We start from the raw sequence: 14,576 nt of genomic DNA on the forward strand, positions 1-14,576 counted from the left end.
TTTGGGTTCTTTCTCCCCTGTATTATCCTGGGTATTGTCCAGCCCATTTTGCGGATGTGAAAACCGAACCCCAGTGTTTCTTTAGCGCAACCGATAGGATCTCTGGCAGGAGATTCCATCTTATCCTTCAGCCTTGTTTTCCATCCCTCTTTTTCCCCAAGGGGAGAGCGAGAGCCCCCAGCGAGATATGAAGCCACAGCCCGTGGAGGGCCAGGCTCGGGAGGGCTGCCAGGCCACAGTGTATCTTGCTGGCTGGGGCTTCTCTTCCCAGCTAGTTAATTAGAAGGATGGATTTTACATGGCCATTTTTGTCACTTTGTCAGCGGGCATTGTTCGGGGCTGGGCGGAGGCAGACTGCCTGTTTGGGCGGCCTTTGCTGCCCCCGAATGAAGACCGCATTAGCTGGTTTGCAGCAGCCGCTGGCGCCCTTCGCGCCGGTGGGGTCCGGCTTGGCTTGCTGGGCTGGAGGCGGCCCTCCTGCTTGGGCTGCAGGAGTGAATGGCAGCATCAACGTCTCATTTAAATAATGGTAGTACAGGGAATAGCTTTTAAATGGTTATCGTAAAACATATGATTAACGTCTGTGGACTGTTTACTTTTCCTCAGCGAACATTCTTTCAAGTGTGCGAATGGCTTGGTGTAGGGTCCAAGCCCAGCTAATCCGTTTGGTTTTTGTAATAGAGAGAAAGCAATGTCTGCATGAAAATGTCACCCAGGGAGACTTAATTTACAGATTAAAAGCTTCCTGAATGAATTTAAAAAAAAAATGAAATAGTTTTCATCCACGAACTCAGTTCTCATTCCCTTCAATGCTGTTTGATTTCTGAAATATTATTCCTGTGGCTTCCCACTTCCGCTGCGGAGACCAGCTCCTCAGTGTCGAAGCTGCTCCCAGCGCCCTCGCTTTCTGAGACTTGCTCACAGGATGTTCCCCCGTGGGACGCGGAAGTGCTCCTACGGCGCACACCCTCAGGATTCAGCCCCGAGTGCCTGTGGAGGCCCTGAGCCCCCCGTGGCTCAGCCGTACCTAGTCAGCAGGTGGGGTTCACTCACACCGGTGACTCTGTCCTTTAGAGAATTCATGTCTTGAACTGAGTGTACCAGGCCTCCAGCACCTCCCGTCTGTTCAGTTCAGGTTTTTCCTTGGATAAGATGCCATGGCCTTGGGTGAGGTTCCCCAAGAGCTAGTGTTCTAGGCTGGGATGGGGACATTCTAGAGGAGTGAACCTTTTTGAAAGACGTCAAAAGCCGTAACTCAAAAAATATGTCGGAAACCAGAGCAACACTCATGCAAGTAAGTCATTCGAATTAAAATGAGTGGAGGGACAAATTGTGAGGGCAAAAGGAATTAATGTTACTTGATCACCCACTATTGTGCCACGCCCTTTAGATTTTAAAAAAAACAAACTTTTTTTTTTTAAATCACACCAGTCACATGAGACAGAAATATCCAAGATGGCATTTCTGAGTCTGTCTGCGTTTACCTAGTACATTGATCCATCTAGAATGCTAAACCAACTTTTCAAACCAGGGTAGAGGGATAATGAGAGGAGACTTTACCAACAACTCTTAATGCTTATAATCATGGAAGGAACCTCAAGCTAGGATTCCAGATGAGATGTCTCCCTTCATTCTTTTTTTATCCCCATTTCCTGATAGTTTTCCCTTTCCTTAATCTCTCTCTTTTGTACCTAAAATGCTGTTGCTTCTTGCAGGAATCCCACGGCCTCCACATCCTCCAGATATATCTCCGTATTACCCACTATCGCCCGGCACCGTAGGACAAATCCCCCATCCGCTAGGATGGTTAGTACCACAGTAAGGAGTTCCATTTTTTAATTTTCTTTTTGTTTCTTACATGGGCATGCGTATTATTTCTTCTCTGCGTGTGCGTGTGTGCGTGTTTCAGAAGACAGGGAGGGCAGTGCGGGCATAGGGAGGGAGCTTGTTGAGGTGTCCTGTGGGGGAGAGAGCCGGTCAGTATTCATTTGATGGATTGTGTAGGAAGAGGGGTATTGATACTTAGCATTCTGAGCCCGTGGTTCTCAAGGCTGTAGGTTCATTTCTGTGAACAGAGGTGCCCTTACGGTGCTTTGGGAATCGTAGAAGGCACGGAGGGCTTATATCCCATGAAGCTGATCATGGCTCTTCTGCTGGTAGCAGCCCCAACTGGAGTCCTATCATTGGACTGAGGCAGCAGCTGACTGGCAACAGGCACAACAGGATTTCAAAACCAGGGGTGGGAGTAGGGGTTAGACTCTCACACGCCCCACATCCCTAACCCCATCGTGACCATGACCCTCAAGGCTGACACCGAGAGTGGAAGGTTTTGTTTCTTGGGAAGCTCCATGTTGCTTCAGCAGCAGCTCTCTGAGATTCTGTATGCTAAATGCTTCACCAAATTATGAGAGGTGGGAGTGGGGCAGCTAGGGTCTCACCCCAGCCTGTGGGGCCTGCCTGATGGCAGCCCCAGCTCCCCCGCAGCGCCCAGATCATCAAACTGCCTGTGACAGTTTGTCTTCCTGTCACCCTGTCTTGCTTTTATAGTACCACCCATTGACCTTTTTCAGACAACTTTAAAAAGTGCATTTTAAAATCAGAGTAGAAAGGCCTTTAATGCGTAAGCCTACTGTGTGTGTGTGTGTACGTGCGCGTGTGCGCGCACATGCTCACAAGTGCATACGTGTATGCATGCAATGCATGTTTTGCGATTGTATGTTTTGCATATATATTTCTGCATGTTTATGTGATGTGCATGTGATCCCTACTGTTTAAAAAACACAGGACAATTTGTTGAATCTCAACAGGAGTAAATCCTGGTAAAATATTCAAGGTTGGGTCTTGGGAAGATGGCCTTTCACAGCCTTAAAGAAGGTAGAATTTTGGAGTGGTTCCCACCCCTGACCCTCTACCCTCGTTCTCCCTGTATTTCTCAAGTTTTGAAAAAACAGCTTGTATTATGTAGTAGCTATAGTAAATACCATCCCAGAGTGTAGTTTCTGTTCATTGTTTTCTTCTTAATTTTATTTGGGAAGGTGGACATGGACCATGTCTTGTCTTCCATTTCTTCTTCAGTGGATGGGGCCATTCCTTGAATAGTTCTCAGTCATCACTTGCCCGGTTCAGCTGATGGGGAGATATTTGAAGGCTAGATAAAAAGGAATAGCCAACTCCGACAATGCTCTGTCAGAAAAAGTTGTGTGTCTTTCATGAGGATGCTATTTTGCATGTTGCTGTATTTTTTAATTATTGTAATGAGGTGTGATTGTCTATTGGTTACCCACAATTCTTCTTGGGGACTCTCCCCCCGGTAACTCTTGTCAACACTTGTTAATTTGACAAAAGGCTACAAATTAAGCTCTGTTAATTTAATGTTTTCTCACCGAGATCTAAATACCGAAAGAGGCCCAAAGCGCAACTGAAGTCCTTTGATTCACTGTACTTTATTTTGGTATAAATTTACATTCATTATTGTTTTCCTTTGGATGTGTAGCCCTCAATTAGTGTGATGGCTCCATTAAAGCAAGCGAGACTTCGCCTTTAATTATTACAACAAAACACCTAGTTTCAGCTTGGGGAGAGGGTCTCTATTGACATAAGCAGAGGTTATAAAATTTAATTAGCCATTCCTATCAGATTTATGGCATTCAAATTGTTCTGTGTTTCTTCCCTTTGATCCTTCCTGTACAATCCCCAAGATTTTTGTTCTGATCAAATGAGAATAAAGCTTACTGTGCAGAGAGAACTTCTCCTTTTTCTTCTTTTCCTTTTCCCCACCCCCACCCTTGGTGGCAGTCTCTCATTTTGTACCCCCTTCTTCGCAGGCAAGGTCAGCCAGTGTACCCAATCACGACAGGGGGGTTCCGCCACCCCTACCCCACAGCTCTGACCGTCAACGCGTCCATGTCCAGGTGAGTTCCAGGGACTGCGGCCTTCAGCCGGGGCCGGGGGTGACTTCTCAGGAAGGTCTCTTGGTGCTGCCAGGCCATCCAGGGATGGCTACGATGTGAGGTTCTCATGGTGTAAGACCCATCTTGTGTTAGGCTTTCCTCCTAGAAAATACTGGAAAATTAGTCTGAACTTCCCAAGCAGGTGATGGCGAAATTTTGAGGTTGGATTTTTGAGTCAGCCAATTGAACACTATTGTTTTTTATAAGAGTTTAAGAAATCAGGAAGAAGGAGTTGAAATATGCGGAGCTTTTTAAAGTGTTGTTTCTCTGTTGCTCTATACTGGGTAAGGAAGGAAAGGGTGGAGATACTTTTTACTGTTACACAAAGAAGAGTTTGAGGAAAGGTTATTGGTCTTCTCAAAGCTCAGGTGCTTCAGAGTCGATAAGAAAGGACACCCCTCTCTAAAGTAGCACAGGCCAATAGAAATATAAGGTGAGTCTTACGTGGAATTTTAAGTTTTGTAGTAGCCGTATTGAACAAGTGGTTAAAAAAAAAGAAAAAGGCAGGTGAAATGATTTTCAATGATTATATTTGATTCAGTCCAGTATAGTCAAATATTATCATTCTCACATGCTGCTGTCCTTGTAAAGCAACTGTCAATGAGATTTTACATTCTTTTTTTGTGCATAGTTTTTGAAATCTGATGAATATTTTCTGCTTACAACACATCTCGTTTTGAGCTGGCCATTTTTCAAGTACTCAGTAGCCACATGCAGCTGGTGGTTTCCATGTTGGCCTGTGCAGTTTTAGATCTGTGAAAGTTGAAAAAGGGCATGTGTGTGTAAACATTCATATATCTTTGGCATATAAATACATACACAGCATGCACACACATGTGATGTTTGTACCTGGATCTTTCTAATCCCACGCTCCCCTTTTCTTCCCTCTAATTAATTCTGGCTAATTTTTCAGCGACTGCTAGTTTATTTACAAACTGGTTGGCAGCAGTCTGTTTAAGTAGTTACTAATTGCTCCTAATGATAGTTTTATTTTCTGTTCATCTGATTTTCAGTCAAGTTAATTAAATCGGTGGAGGTTTAGACTTTCCTGATGGGCTGCAACAACTAATCCATTTTGATGATGGCACATAATTCAATTAGCATGCATTACACGGCAAAGATGCTGGCGTAGATGCCGACCCCAGCCTCTTCCCCCAACCTCTGTAGCCAACACGGGAACCCGAGACCACAGGGAGGGCTGGAAAGGCAGAACAACGTGCTTCTTCTCCTACTTACAAAACAGCAATTTGGGTTGCAGGAAGAGCAAGAATCACATTCGTTAAGAAAAGCCAACTGTAGATTATGTAACATCTCTAATTATGCTACAGATACGAGGCGATTATCAAGACCTGTCTCTCACATGTGATAGATCATGCCAGGTTCCAAATCCGCACCAGCCTTGGTTAGGCAGGAGAATCCTTGTGTATTCTCTTCCCCAGCGAGGAGAGGGAGAATGTGTTCATTAAATAATGTCATCACAACCTCAGAAAGCATGGGAACGAATGGCCAGTCTCCCAGGAGAAAGGCTGTTTCTGAGCAGCCTACAATCACAGCTTATCCTCCCTCCATCCAGCATTTATATAATGTACCTGATTGCTTTTCATGTTTGTTTATTCGGTGCATTCTAGGGGTTAAAAGTGGTAAAGTAATAGTAGGATAGGGATTGGGGTTAAGCTTATTGATTGAATTATCATTAGGAGGTTAGTGGATGATTTATTGGTGGGCAGATGGGGGTGGAGGAAAGGAAGGGAAGAGGGGGAGGAAAGGTTAGGGGCTCCGGGTACAGCGGGGGAGGGGGGCGACGATTCCCCAGGTAGGCCTTATGAAAGGTAGCTAGTTAAAAAGCGTATACAGCAAATTAAATACATTATTGTGGTAATGGGGCGACAGAAGTATAGGTCTATTATACTTATGGCAGTTATAGGAAATGTAGGCAGCTTGCCCTGTTCCAGAACACCCTTTGATATTCATTCTATTCAGCAGCGGGGCCAGGACTTCTCAGAATTAAGTGATGGGTCATTATACTTTAAACACCATGGAGAAGCCTAGATTGGCAATTAAACAGCTCTTGCTGACACTCACTTGTGCCACCCTGTGACCCCCTTTAGATTGAGATGTTGGAGCTCCGGGCCCTCAGCCTGCTAAATTGGCGCAAGGCTCTTCTCCTGACGAGAGCGGGCTCTGAAATCTGCCGACTTCAAAGGGAGAGAGATCATGTATAAACCATAATGTGGGTGCACCGTGGCTCACAAAAAATAAGGCAGGAAGAGATGAAATGTTACAAGTGCAAGGGGGAAAATGAGAGAATAATGACAAACCTAATGCAACTCAAAGCTGGATTGTTGCACAGGAAAATGCATCCTACTGCTTGTGCATAAAATCAAGGCCAGGAGATGACATCCAGTTAACAGAAACGTGTCAACAGTGAAGTAAAGTGAGAGTGAGTAAGAGAGAAGCCCCTGAGACAGCCAGAAACAAAAAATTAGTTGTCCTTAACAAGTTAAGATTCTGGCTTGGAGCCATAAAAGCAGACGGGGGTATGTAATGAGCTGCTTAGAATTTTTAGGGTGTTTATTGCATTTCATGAAACAGTTGTCTGCATAAAGGAATTTCTAAAGGAAGGTATGCATATAGTGTGCCCCTCCCCCCCACACTCCCCCCACCCACACAGAGACTCTTTCTCTGCTATACATTCTTTCAGATATAGGAGTGTATATAGGTACGTGAATTTGAAAGTGTTCATTCTTCACGGCTGCCCTGGAAATTTTTCTCTGCTCCAAAATGTACTCCAACTGGTGTCTCCTTATGGTATTTGACACACATGCATGCGCACATACATGCACATGCACACACACACACACATGTTTTTATCTTGCTCCCCCCCCCCCAAATAAGTCTGTACACATATTCTCATTCAGCAGGAAAGGAACATATATATTTGAAGAATGTTAAGCCTTGAAAATTCACAGTAAAATCTGCCTCTGCACCACCGCTTCACCCAAGGGATTCCAAGAACATACTCTTAATTTAGGTTTCTTCAGAGGCCTTCGAGTGTTGGGAAGGAACAGAGTGCACGTGGGGAGTCCAAGTGCCTCCCAAGGGCTTGCTTTCCATTTTCTCTGGGGGAAGTGGGTGTAGGTGGTTTGGTTATTTTCTCTCTTATTCTTACATTCATTCATAGTCTCTCCCCCCGCCCCCCCATAGGGTGTTTTTTTCCTTTTCTTCTTTTCTTTTTTAAACCCTAAAAGGACTGGCACGATTTTTACTAAATCATGGCATTCATACCAGACTTTGATACTGACTTACATAGGGCAGAGGCAAGAGCAGGCCATATTGGGGTGGAATTTCTGGGGTTCTGGGCCCGTGCCACTTGTCTCATTTTCTCTTTTGATCTGTACAGAACACTCGGTGCTTTAATTTTTCATCAGTTTTCAACTTAACATTTGTCATACTATTTTGGTTAAATGGAAACTGTTTGCATCTTTATATGTGGAAAGAACCTGGTAAATCACTATAGGATCCTTTTGAAATAGCTGTCATGATGAACCCTCTTAGCACCTCTCACCAGAATCGGCCTGATAAAGAGCGGGCTGTCATTCCTTGGATGGTACGTGGGACTGTTTTGGTTGGGATTTATTAAGAAGGCCACAGTTGCTTGATCTGGGTTCCCCCTCCCCGGAACAGCGCCCACTCTTTTCGGTTGCGTGGCCTTGGCAAGTTGGAGCCGGAAGGTTGCTCTTTTTGTTTTCTTTCGGGGTTCTGCACTTTGTGCCCCTTCCCCTATTTTACAATAGTATAGAGCAGGTTCTCAAGGAGCATTTTGTCTAAGTGCCATTGTGTTATAACATTGATGAGAAGCCATAGGAACCTCTCTCTCATATCAATTAGCCGATGGGGAAACTGATTTCGGTACATGTTGTTTTGCCTAAAGTCTAAGGAACTAACAATGAGTGTGAGAACTGACTATATTTCCCCTTTGGAAGGGTGGTTCTGCTGACCCAGCACAAGTCATGGTGACTCCAGGCATGTCAGAAAATGTGAAAGCTCTTTGACGGACTCGGTTGTCAGTTTGCAGATGGGCCATGAATATTTTGAAATTAGCTCTTTACGTGCTGGCTATTTTGCATTGTTGAGAGTTGCCATCTTAGGGTGTAAATAGCGTTTCAAAGGACTTTCCTGAAAATAAACAGCATTAGAAGAGACAACACAAGCTTTATTGTCTTCACTTACATTTTTAATGATCATTTCAAAGATTCATGCATAGGTTATATATTAAGTAAAAATAATTCAGGAATCCTAGAATTTTGAGCAAGGAAGAGCATAGAAATCAGAATTCTAAGGGGTGTGTGTGTGTATGTGTGTGTGTGTGTGTGTGTGTGTGTGTAAAATAGTGCTTTCATTTGGATCTTTCTGTAAGAAAATACAAACTTAAAGTGTCCATGAGCTATGATGAGAACCAGATAGGAGATACTTGGTTTTTCTCCATCTTTCTGCCTCATTCACTCCCATGCCTGTTAAAACGATGGGGCACAGCAGCAAAATAAAAATAAAAATTGTATTGCTCTCCCATCAGCAGAATGAGGCCTAATGAGGCCTGTGCAGCATTGTCAAGAATGTGTGTATACTTCAGCGACATTAATATTTTATTTAGCTGTCAATACACAACAAAAGGTTTCACCTTTCATTCTGGCGCTGATTAGGACTTAGGAAATTGTCTTCTTAGATGCCACAAATAATACCTCTAAAAACAAGTGGCCGTGTGATTCCAGCGAGTCATCCAAGCCTGCTTTTCCGCCCAAGGACATCACTTTAAATATGTCTTTTGCTAAAGACGTTAAAAATCATAATGTCTCATGTCAGTAACAATAATGAAGGGGAAGATTGGCTTTAATGACATTATGAAAATCATCATTATGTTTAATTTATCACTAATTAATGCTGACAGGTTTCATATGCCTTGGGTTGCTTTCATGTGAGTGTTATGTGCTGTTTTTGTTTTGTGTTTTTGTGTTTTAGTTGTGTGTAGACATCCCTCCCCATTCATTCATTTTGATTCTGACGATTTACACAGCTTTCTGTCTTCTAGGTTCCCTCCCCATATGGTCCCACCTCATCATACTCTCCACACGACTGGCATCCCCCACCCGGCCATAGTCACGCCAACAGTCAAACAGGAATCCTCCCAGAGTGACGTCGGCTCACTCCACAGCTCGTAAGTGTGGCTCTTTTGATCGCCTTCTCCTCCACCGCTGTGTGCGGCCTGTGGCTGTGGGTCCAGTGGCTCTGCCCAAGGTTGGCAGGCTGCGTGGGGTTCCGGAAGACACCTAGCTTGTGTGGGCTCTAGACTCGTACAGGAAGAGAGAAAGTGCACGGGGCAGGGTGGAAGAGAACTCCTTTTGTGTGTTCGTGTCTGGCCTGGGATTTGCCACCATGACCCTTTCCCTGACCCCATCCCGGCGCTTTGGGAGCTCTGTCCTCTAAGCATGAGATGCCGGCCCAGGTGGAAGCGGCCACGGGTGCTTTCCTCTCCAGCCTGGGAAAATGGTACATTTGTGAAACTCAAGCAAGTGATTACAAAATCTCTCTGTTCCCCCAGCCCCTCCCTGGCTGTTTTTGATTCATTTTTCAGGATGGAGAAGACCAAAAGTGGAAGCATGTTTTTCATTTAAAGCTGCTGGGTTTGGGTGTTGAGGAACCAGTGAGGTGGGCTCTGTGCTGTGGAGGAAGTTGGACCTCGAGATTGTTCACTGGGTTGTGTCTGTCTGTTTTGTCCACATCCAGAAAACATCAGGACTCCAAAAAGGAAGAAGAAAAGAAGAAGCCGCACATAAAGAAACCTCTTAATGCGTTCATGTTGTATATGAAGGAAATGAGAGCAAAGGTCGTCGCCGAGTGCACGTTGAAAGAGAGCGCGGCCATCAACCAGATCCTGGGGCGAAGGGTAGGTGGTTCCCTCTTCGCTGGGAGAAGAGGGGAGCATGGACGAGGGTGCAGCGGGTGGGGTGGCAAAATGTCCCTGTCCCCATTTGTTTGGAGAGTCCTTTTCCTTCAGTCACACGCGGACTCCCTCTGTGGCCTTCCTGGAGTCAGGAGGAGTCACTCCGCGTTCAGATGACATTCAGAAAAACAGCCACAGCTGTAATCTTGCCCCACCCCCAGAGAGGGCAGATTTGGTGGAATGACACAGACGACAATGTAAGTTTTTGTCTGAGCGCTCCTGTTAGCACGAGGGCCCTCGCACTGTCAGTACCTGCAGCTTGTGCAATTTCTGAGGGGCTTCTCCAGAAAAGAAGCATTATTCACCCTCAGCTCCTGTGTAGTTGGTAATGGTTTTGCATGTCTCTCTCTGTCTCTCTCCCCCCATGACCCCGCCAGTGGCACGCACTGTCTAGAGAAGAGCAAGCAAAATACTACGAGCTGGCCCGGAAGGAGCGACAGCTTCACATGCAGCTGTACCCTGGCTGGTCCGCACGGGATAATTATGTAGGTGGCTCTTTTTCCTGAGACTAGAGTCTATAGACATGTGCTGGATGTCCATGCGGACAGGGGAACACTACTGCCAACCCAAATCAGGCCTCAGAGCCATTCAGTCTGCCTACTTCTGGGAGCGTTAACATCTTGTCTGAGCACTGGGCTTAGAAGGTCTTGGCTGGGCTTGGCCTCCAGTGTGGCTCCCTCAGCCTTCAGGGAGGAGGGAGGAGGGAGGAGGGAGGAGGTGTCCTGGTGTTCCTGTTCAGGACCCGTGAGGTCAATTTGGGGCTTCCCACACATAGCCCGTGTCTTTGAGGAGACAGGGCTCTAGGATACTTCCAGTGGGGCTTATGCCTCTCAGCAGTGCTCCCTGGGGCGACCTCACAGGGAAGTGGATCCAGATGGAGGGGAGAGAGTTGAATTCCTCATGGATCTTCGATTAGGGCATTTGTTCACCCTTAATAGGGAAAATGAAGCAAATGCCTTATTCGTGGTGCTCTAGAAGTTGGGAGCCTAGTTCATCCTGGGAGGGGCATGCATGGTGGGAATACCCCCAAAAGGAGCTGGTAGAAGTCATCCTTTGGCAGGGACCCAGCACGGTGGGGCAAAGAGTGTGTGTGTGGTCCTGGGCTCTGTTTGCTCTAGGATTCGCCTTGTTTCCGCTCCTGGGTTTTAGGACCCCTGTAGGATTGTTTTTCACTAATGGCAGTGGTTGTGACACTCAACAATTCTCCCATAATCGCTCTTCTCTGGAGACCTCTGTCACTGCTTACCATTCTTTCTTATCTTCCATTTTGCTCCTTAGCTCAAGGTCTGGACTCCGGGCTCTCTCTCCTCTCCAGATAGATGAAATGTCTCTTATTTTGTCAGTTACCTCATTGCATAGCATTTGGTTATGTGAAGTGATTTTACGGTCCACTTTTGGGGGGATGTGGAACAAAGTTCGTCATAATCCCAGCAACAGGCTTATCATCCGATGTCTTGCTGGTATCAGGGACGCAGGGATGAAATTCTCACCAGTCATTGCTCCCTGACCTAACTAACTCGCTCATGGCCCCCTGTGTTGAAGCAGCACTCTCTGTGTGCACGTTCAGAGCTGTTCCTTTATTGCCGATCGCAGACTTACTGTGCATGTTATTGTGGCGGTTCTGAGTTGCATCAGGCATATTCACTTGTCTCCGAACTTACCAGCCACCAGGAAGTCACAGCAACCTGCAGGACCAGGTGCGTCCTGAGGGAAGGCTGGCTTCTGCTTGCTCTGATTGGCACTTTCAGGTTTCCCCCCACTTTATTCTTGTACCTTCAAACACGTGTTTGTTCGTCTGCTTTTTGTGGTGTGGGTGAAGGAGAGTGGAGAGCGGAGACGTTTGGGCTTAACCCCTATGTGTTCATAACCCTCCCTCTCAGTCCCACTGCCCTTAGCCGGGAGCATTAGATTATGTTCCTCCTGGGAGTCTAAACCAGAATAAGTGCTGAACCTCTCCATGGCACGGTGGCTCTGCTCAGAGCCCTTGTCACTCACAGATGGTCATGCACAGGGTCTGAACTGCTTGGGACCTTCCCATTTGTCCTCAGCATGTGTGCAGCTGGGAGGCCTTTCTTCTGGAGCTGAAAGGAAGAGCATGAGAAAGTCGCTGCTCTCCCCCTGGGCTTGCTGCTCTCCCCACGTGACCTCAAGGTGGAGCTTTCCGGCGGCAGGCAGGCCCTGCAGCCTCCACACAGACATAAAACCGACCCATTTCAGGAAAGCGGCCCTCCTGGTTTCAGGTCAGAAGTCCTTAGAGTTCAGCTCCAGCTCCTGACTGCCACGGACCCAAATCCTTGAGTGATCTAGACGGGTACCACCGAGAATCCAACTTTTCTATAGATACCATATCCCCAGTAGGCATTTTGGGTCATAGTAGGGACTTCACGTGCAGCTGTGCAGAACATGCGCTGCACAACGCTAGCGTGTGTTAATTACGCTGTGGGCTACGTACGTGGCGCCCCCTGGAGTTGTGCAGGCTGAGATCTCCACCAAGGTACAAGGCCCACCTTGTGGGAGCTTCCAAGGAATGCTGCGATTATTTACTTGGTTAGAGTCTTGCCTGAGGCTTTTTATGAAATGCTTTCTAGGTTTTAGAAGGTTCATGAGGCACTTGAAATAACGTTAGCTGTTTTACATTTGGAAGGGGTTGATGTAGTATGGGGACCCCCGGTAAGACTTGAAAGTTTTGAGGTATATTTGGATTGGGGGTAGTAGGAGCTTTATTTCTTGTAAGTGGTACTGTTAGATGCTTCACACAATGGCTCATTACTCGTGGGTGTGAATGCAGGCAGGCAGCCCTTCGCTCCCCGCCCCCTCCTTCCCTCCCTCCCTCCTTTCCTTCCTTCCTTCCGTCCATCTGTGACCCAGGAAACAGACTGGAGCAAAAATCAAGACTTAAAAGCTTTTACGAATTCGATTATAGCGTAAATGTGCTGGTGTTTTTTTAAACTGACTTGATGTAGGAGTCTATATAAATTACTTGGGCCATTATAAATCCAAAAGGTTCTTCTGGAAAGTTTTTCGAGCTAACCTCATGCCTCTTTCACACTCCTACTTTTCCAGCCAAGTGGTGACAGAGCCTTTCCAGAAGCTCTTTTGGAGCTTTTTGGAGCTCTCCCAGAGCCTTTACCTTAGCAAAATAGAATTGAGTGAAGCAGTCCCGTTCAGGCCGTCAGACGTGGCGCATTCTGGAGCGCGGTGACACACCTGGCTCCTGGCATTGAATTAGGCCTAATGTCCTTTCTAGTTCTTCTGGGTGAAGTAAGGAGATAGTTCCTAGGCCATTTGCTCATCGTGAGTTTTTCCGCCCTCACTAACATATTTTAGGGCCTTTTTTTTTTTTTTTTTTTTTAAATTAAGGAGATAATGGTGTGGCTGCCTTCCTTGAGGCGCATCTCCCTTCCCACTAAGTAGTGTTTTTAAGTTTCTTGATGTCCTTTCCCATTTAAAACACAGTCCCTGTCTTTTAGAAGCCTTTAGTCTAAACAGTCATTTCCTCAGTCATGACATCTCAGTTATCCTAAACTGACAGCTTCCTATGCATAGTGGAATATCTAGCTGCCTTTTAGGATGTATCGCGAGAGATTAAAAATGGGTGAACATTGTATTGGAGGTGATGGAGAAGTCCTCGGCACGTGGATGCGGACGCTGCTGTGCTCAGCTGAGGTTTTGACTTCAGGCTCCTCAGTAACCTGAAACTAGACCCTCTTGCCTGTTCCCAGATGGCCAGCTAGGTGACACTTGGCTCTTTACACAGGAGAGACACTGACACTAAGGCTCTTGAGAAGGCACACGAACTCCTCCCTCCCTCCCTCCCTCCCTCCCTCTCATCCTCCCTCCTTTCCGTCCCTTCCCGCGCTCCCTCTTGCCCTCCCTCCCGCTCTCCCTCCCTTCCATTGTATACCTAGAAACACTGAACTGAAAGGCCAAATAGAAACACTGAACTGAAGGCCAAGACAAACTCCCAAGTGGTACAGGCTCTGAGATATGAGAGAAAAGAGAGGCTTTCTGTGGAACCGCTGGCTGTCCGTGCTTGGATGAAGCTGAAACTCTGTGTCTCCTCCACCCTGAATTTCTTACAGGGCCTCTGGGTTCTCAGGTTTTCTACCTGTCTCCTTCCTTTTCTCTTCTGGGGTTGATGTGCACGTACCATGAGAAGCTTTAGGCAAAGGTAGTATTTAGAGATCCAGAAACAACTGGAGACATGAGACCGTGTCTTCCGTTTACGCCCTTTGCTAGACCCCAGGCAGCTAACTCGTGGGTAGGACTGGCACTGCTGAGGTGAGGGAGAAGTAGTTTCAGGTCTGGGCTGAGGCAGTGACCCCTGCAGAGCCCCCTCCTGTTCCCATTCCACGTCTACAGCCACACGCACACAGGATTTCAAAAAGGATCAGGTTGGAGAAGGCGAATGACTCCATGCAATGCATCACACATAATCAATTGGAAACCTTCCATGGAGGATAAGGCATTCAATATGTAGGCAGCGTAGCTTAGTGGGTAAGGACTGTGGAACCAAGACCACCTGGGGTCCCATCCTGGCCCCCACCATTTGCTAGCTTTGTCATCTCAGGAAGCTTTCAGAACCTCTCTGTGCCTCGGTTTCCTTAGGTGTGAAATTGGAATGGCAA

General features: G+C 46.6%; 1 protein-coding gene across 23 annotated transcripts in view; it reads left to right on the forward strand.

The window, feature by feature from the left end:
- TCF7L2 (transcription factor 7 like 2) overlaps window positions 1-14,576 on the forward strand; it is a 189,335-nt gene that overhangs the window by 164,565 nt on the left and 10,194 nt on the right. For 12 of the 23 annotated variants that reach the window (XM_054581526.1, XM_054581529.1, XM_054581532.1 and 9 more), the window contains 5 exons: window positions 1,716-1,818; window positions 3,825-3,911; window positions 9,037-9,162; window positions 9,732-9,891; window positions 10,326-10,433. In XM_054581526.1, coding sequence (XP_054437501.1) covers window positions 1,716-1,818; window positions 3,825-3,911; window positions 9,037-9,162; window positions 9,732-9,891; window positions 10,326-10,433 — 584 coding nt within the window. Of the gene's footprint in view, window positions 1-1,715; window positions 1,819-3,824; window positions 3,912-9,021; window positions 9,163-9,731; window positions 9,892-10,325; window positions 10,434-14,576 lie in introns of all 23 variants that reach the window. The other 11 variants (XM_054581530.1, XM_054581525.1, XM_054581527.1 and 8 more) reach the window with 1 other exon arrangement.

The sequence above is a fragment of the Pteronotus mesoamericanus genome, unplaced genomic scaffold, assembly GCF_021234165.1.
Source record: "Pteronotus mesoamericanus isolate MK-2021 breed Mesoamerican mustached bat unplaced genomic scaffold, CSHL_Meso_final contig_657, whole genome shotgun sequence".
NCBI classification, from domain to species: Eukaryota; Metazoa; Chordata; class Mammalia; order Chiroptera; family Mormoopidae; genus Pteronotus; species Pteronotus mesoamericanus.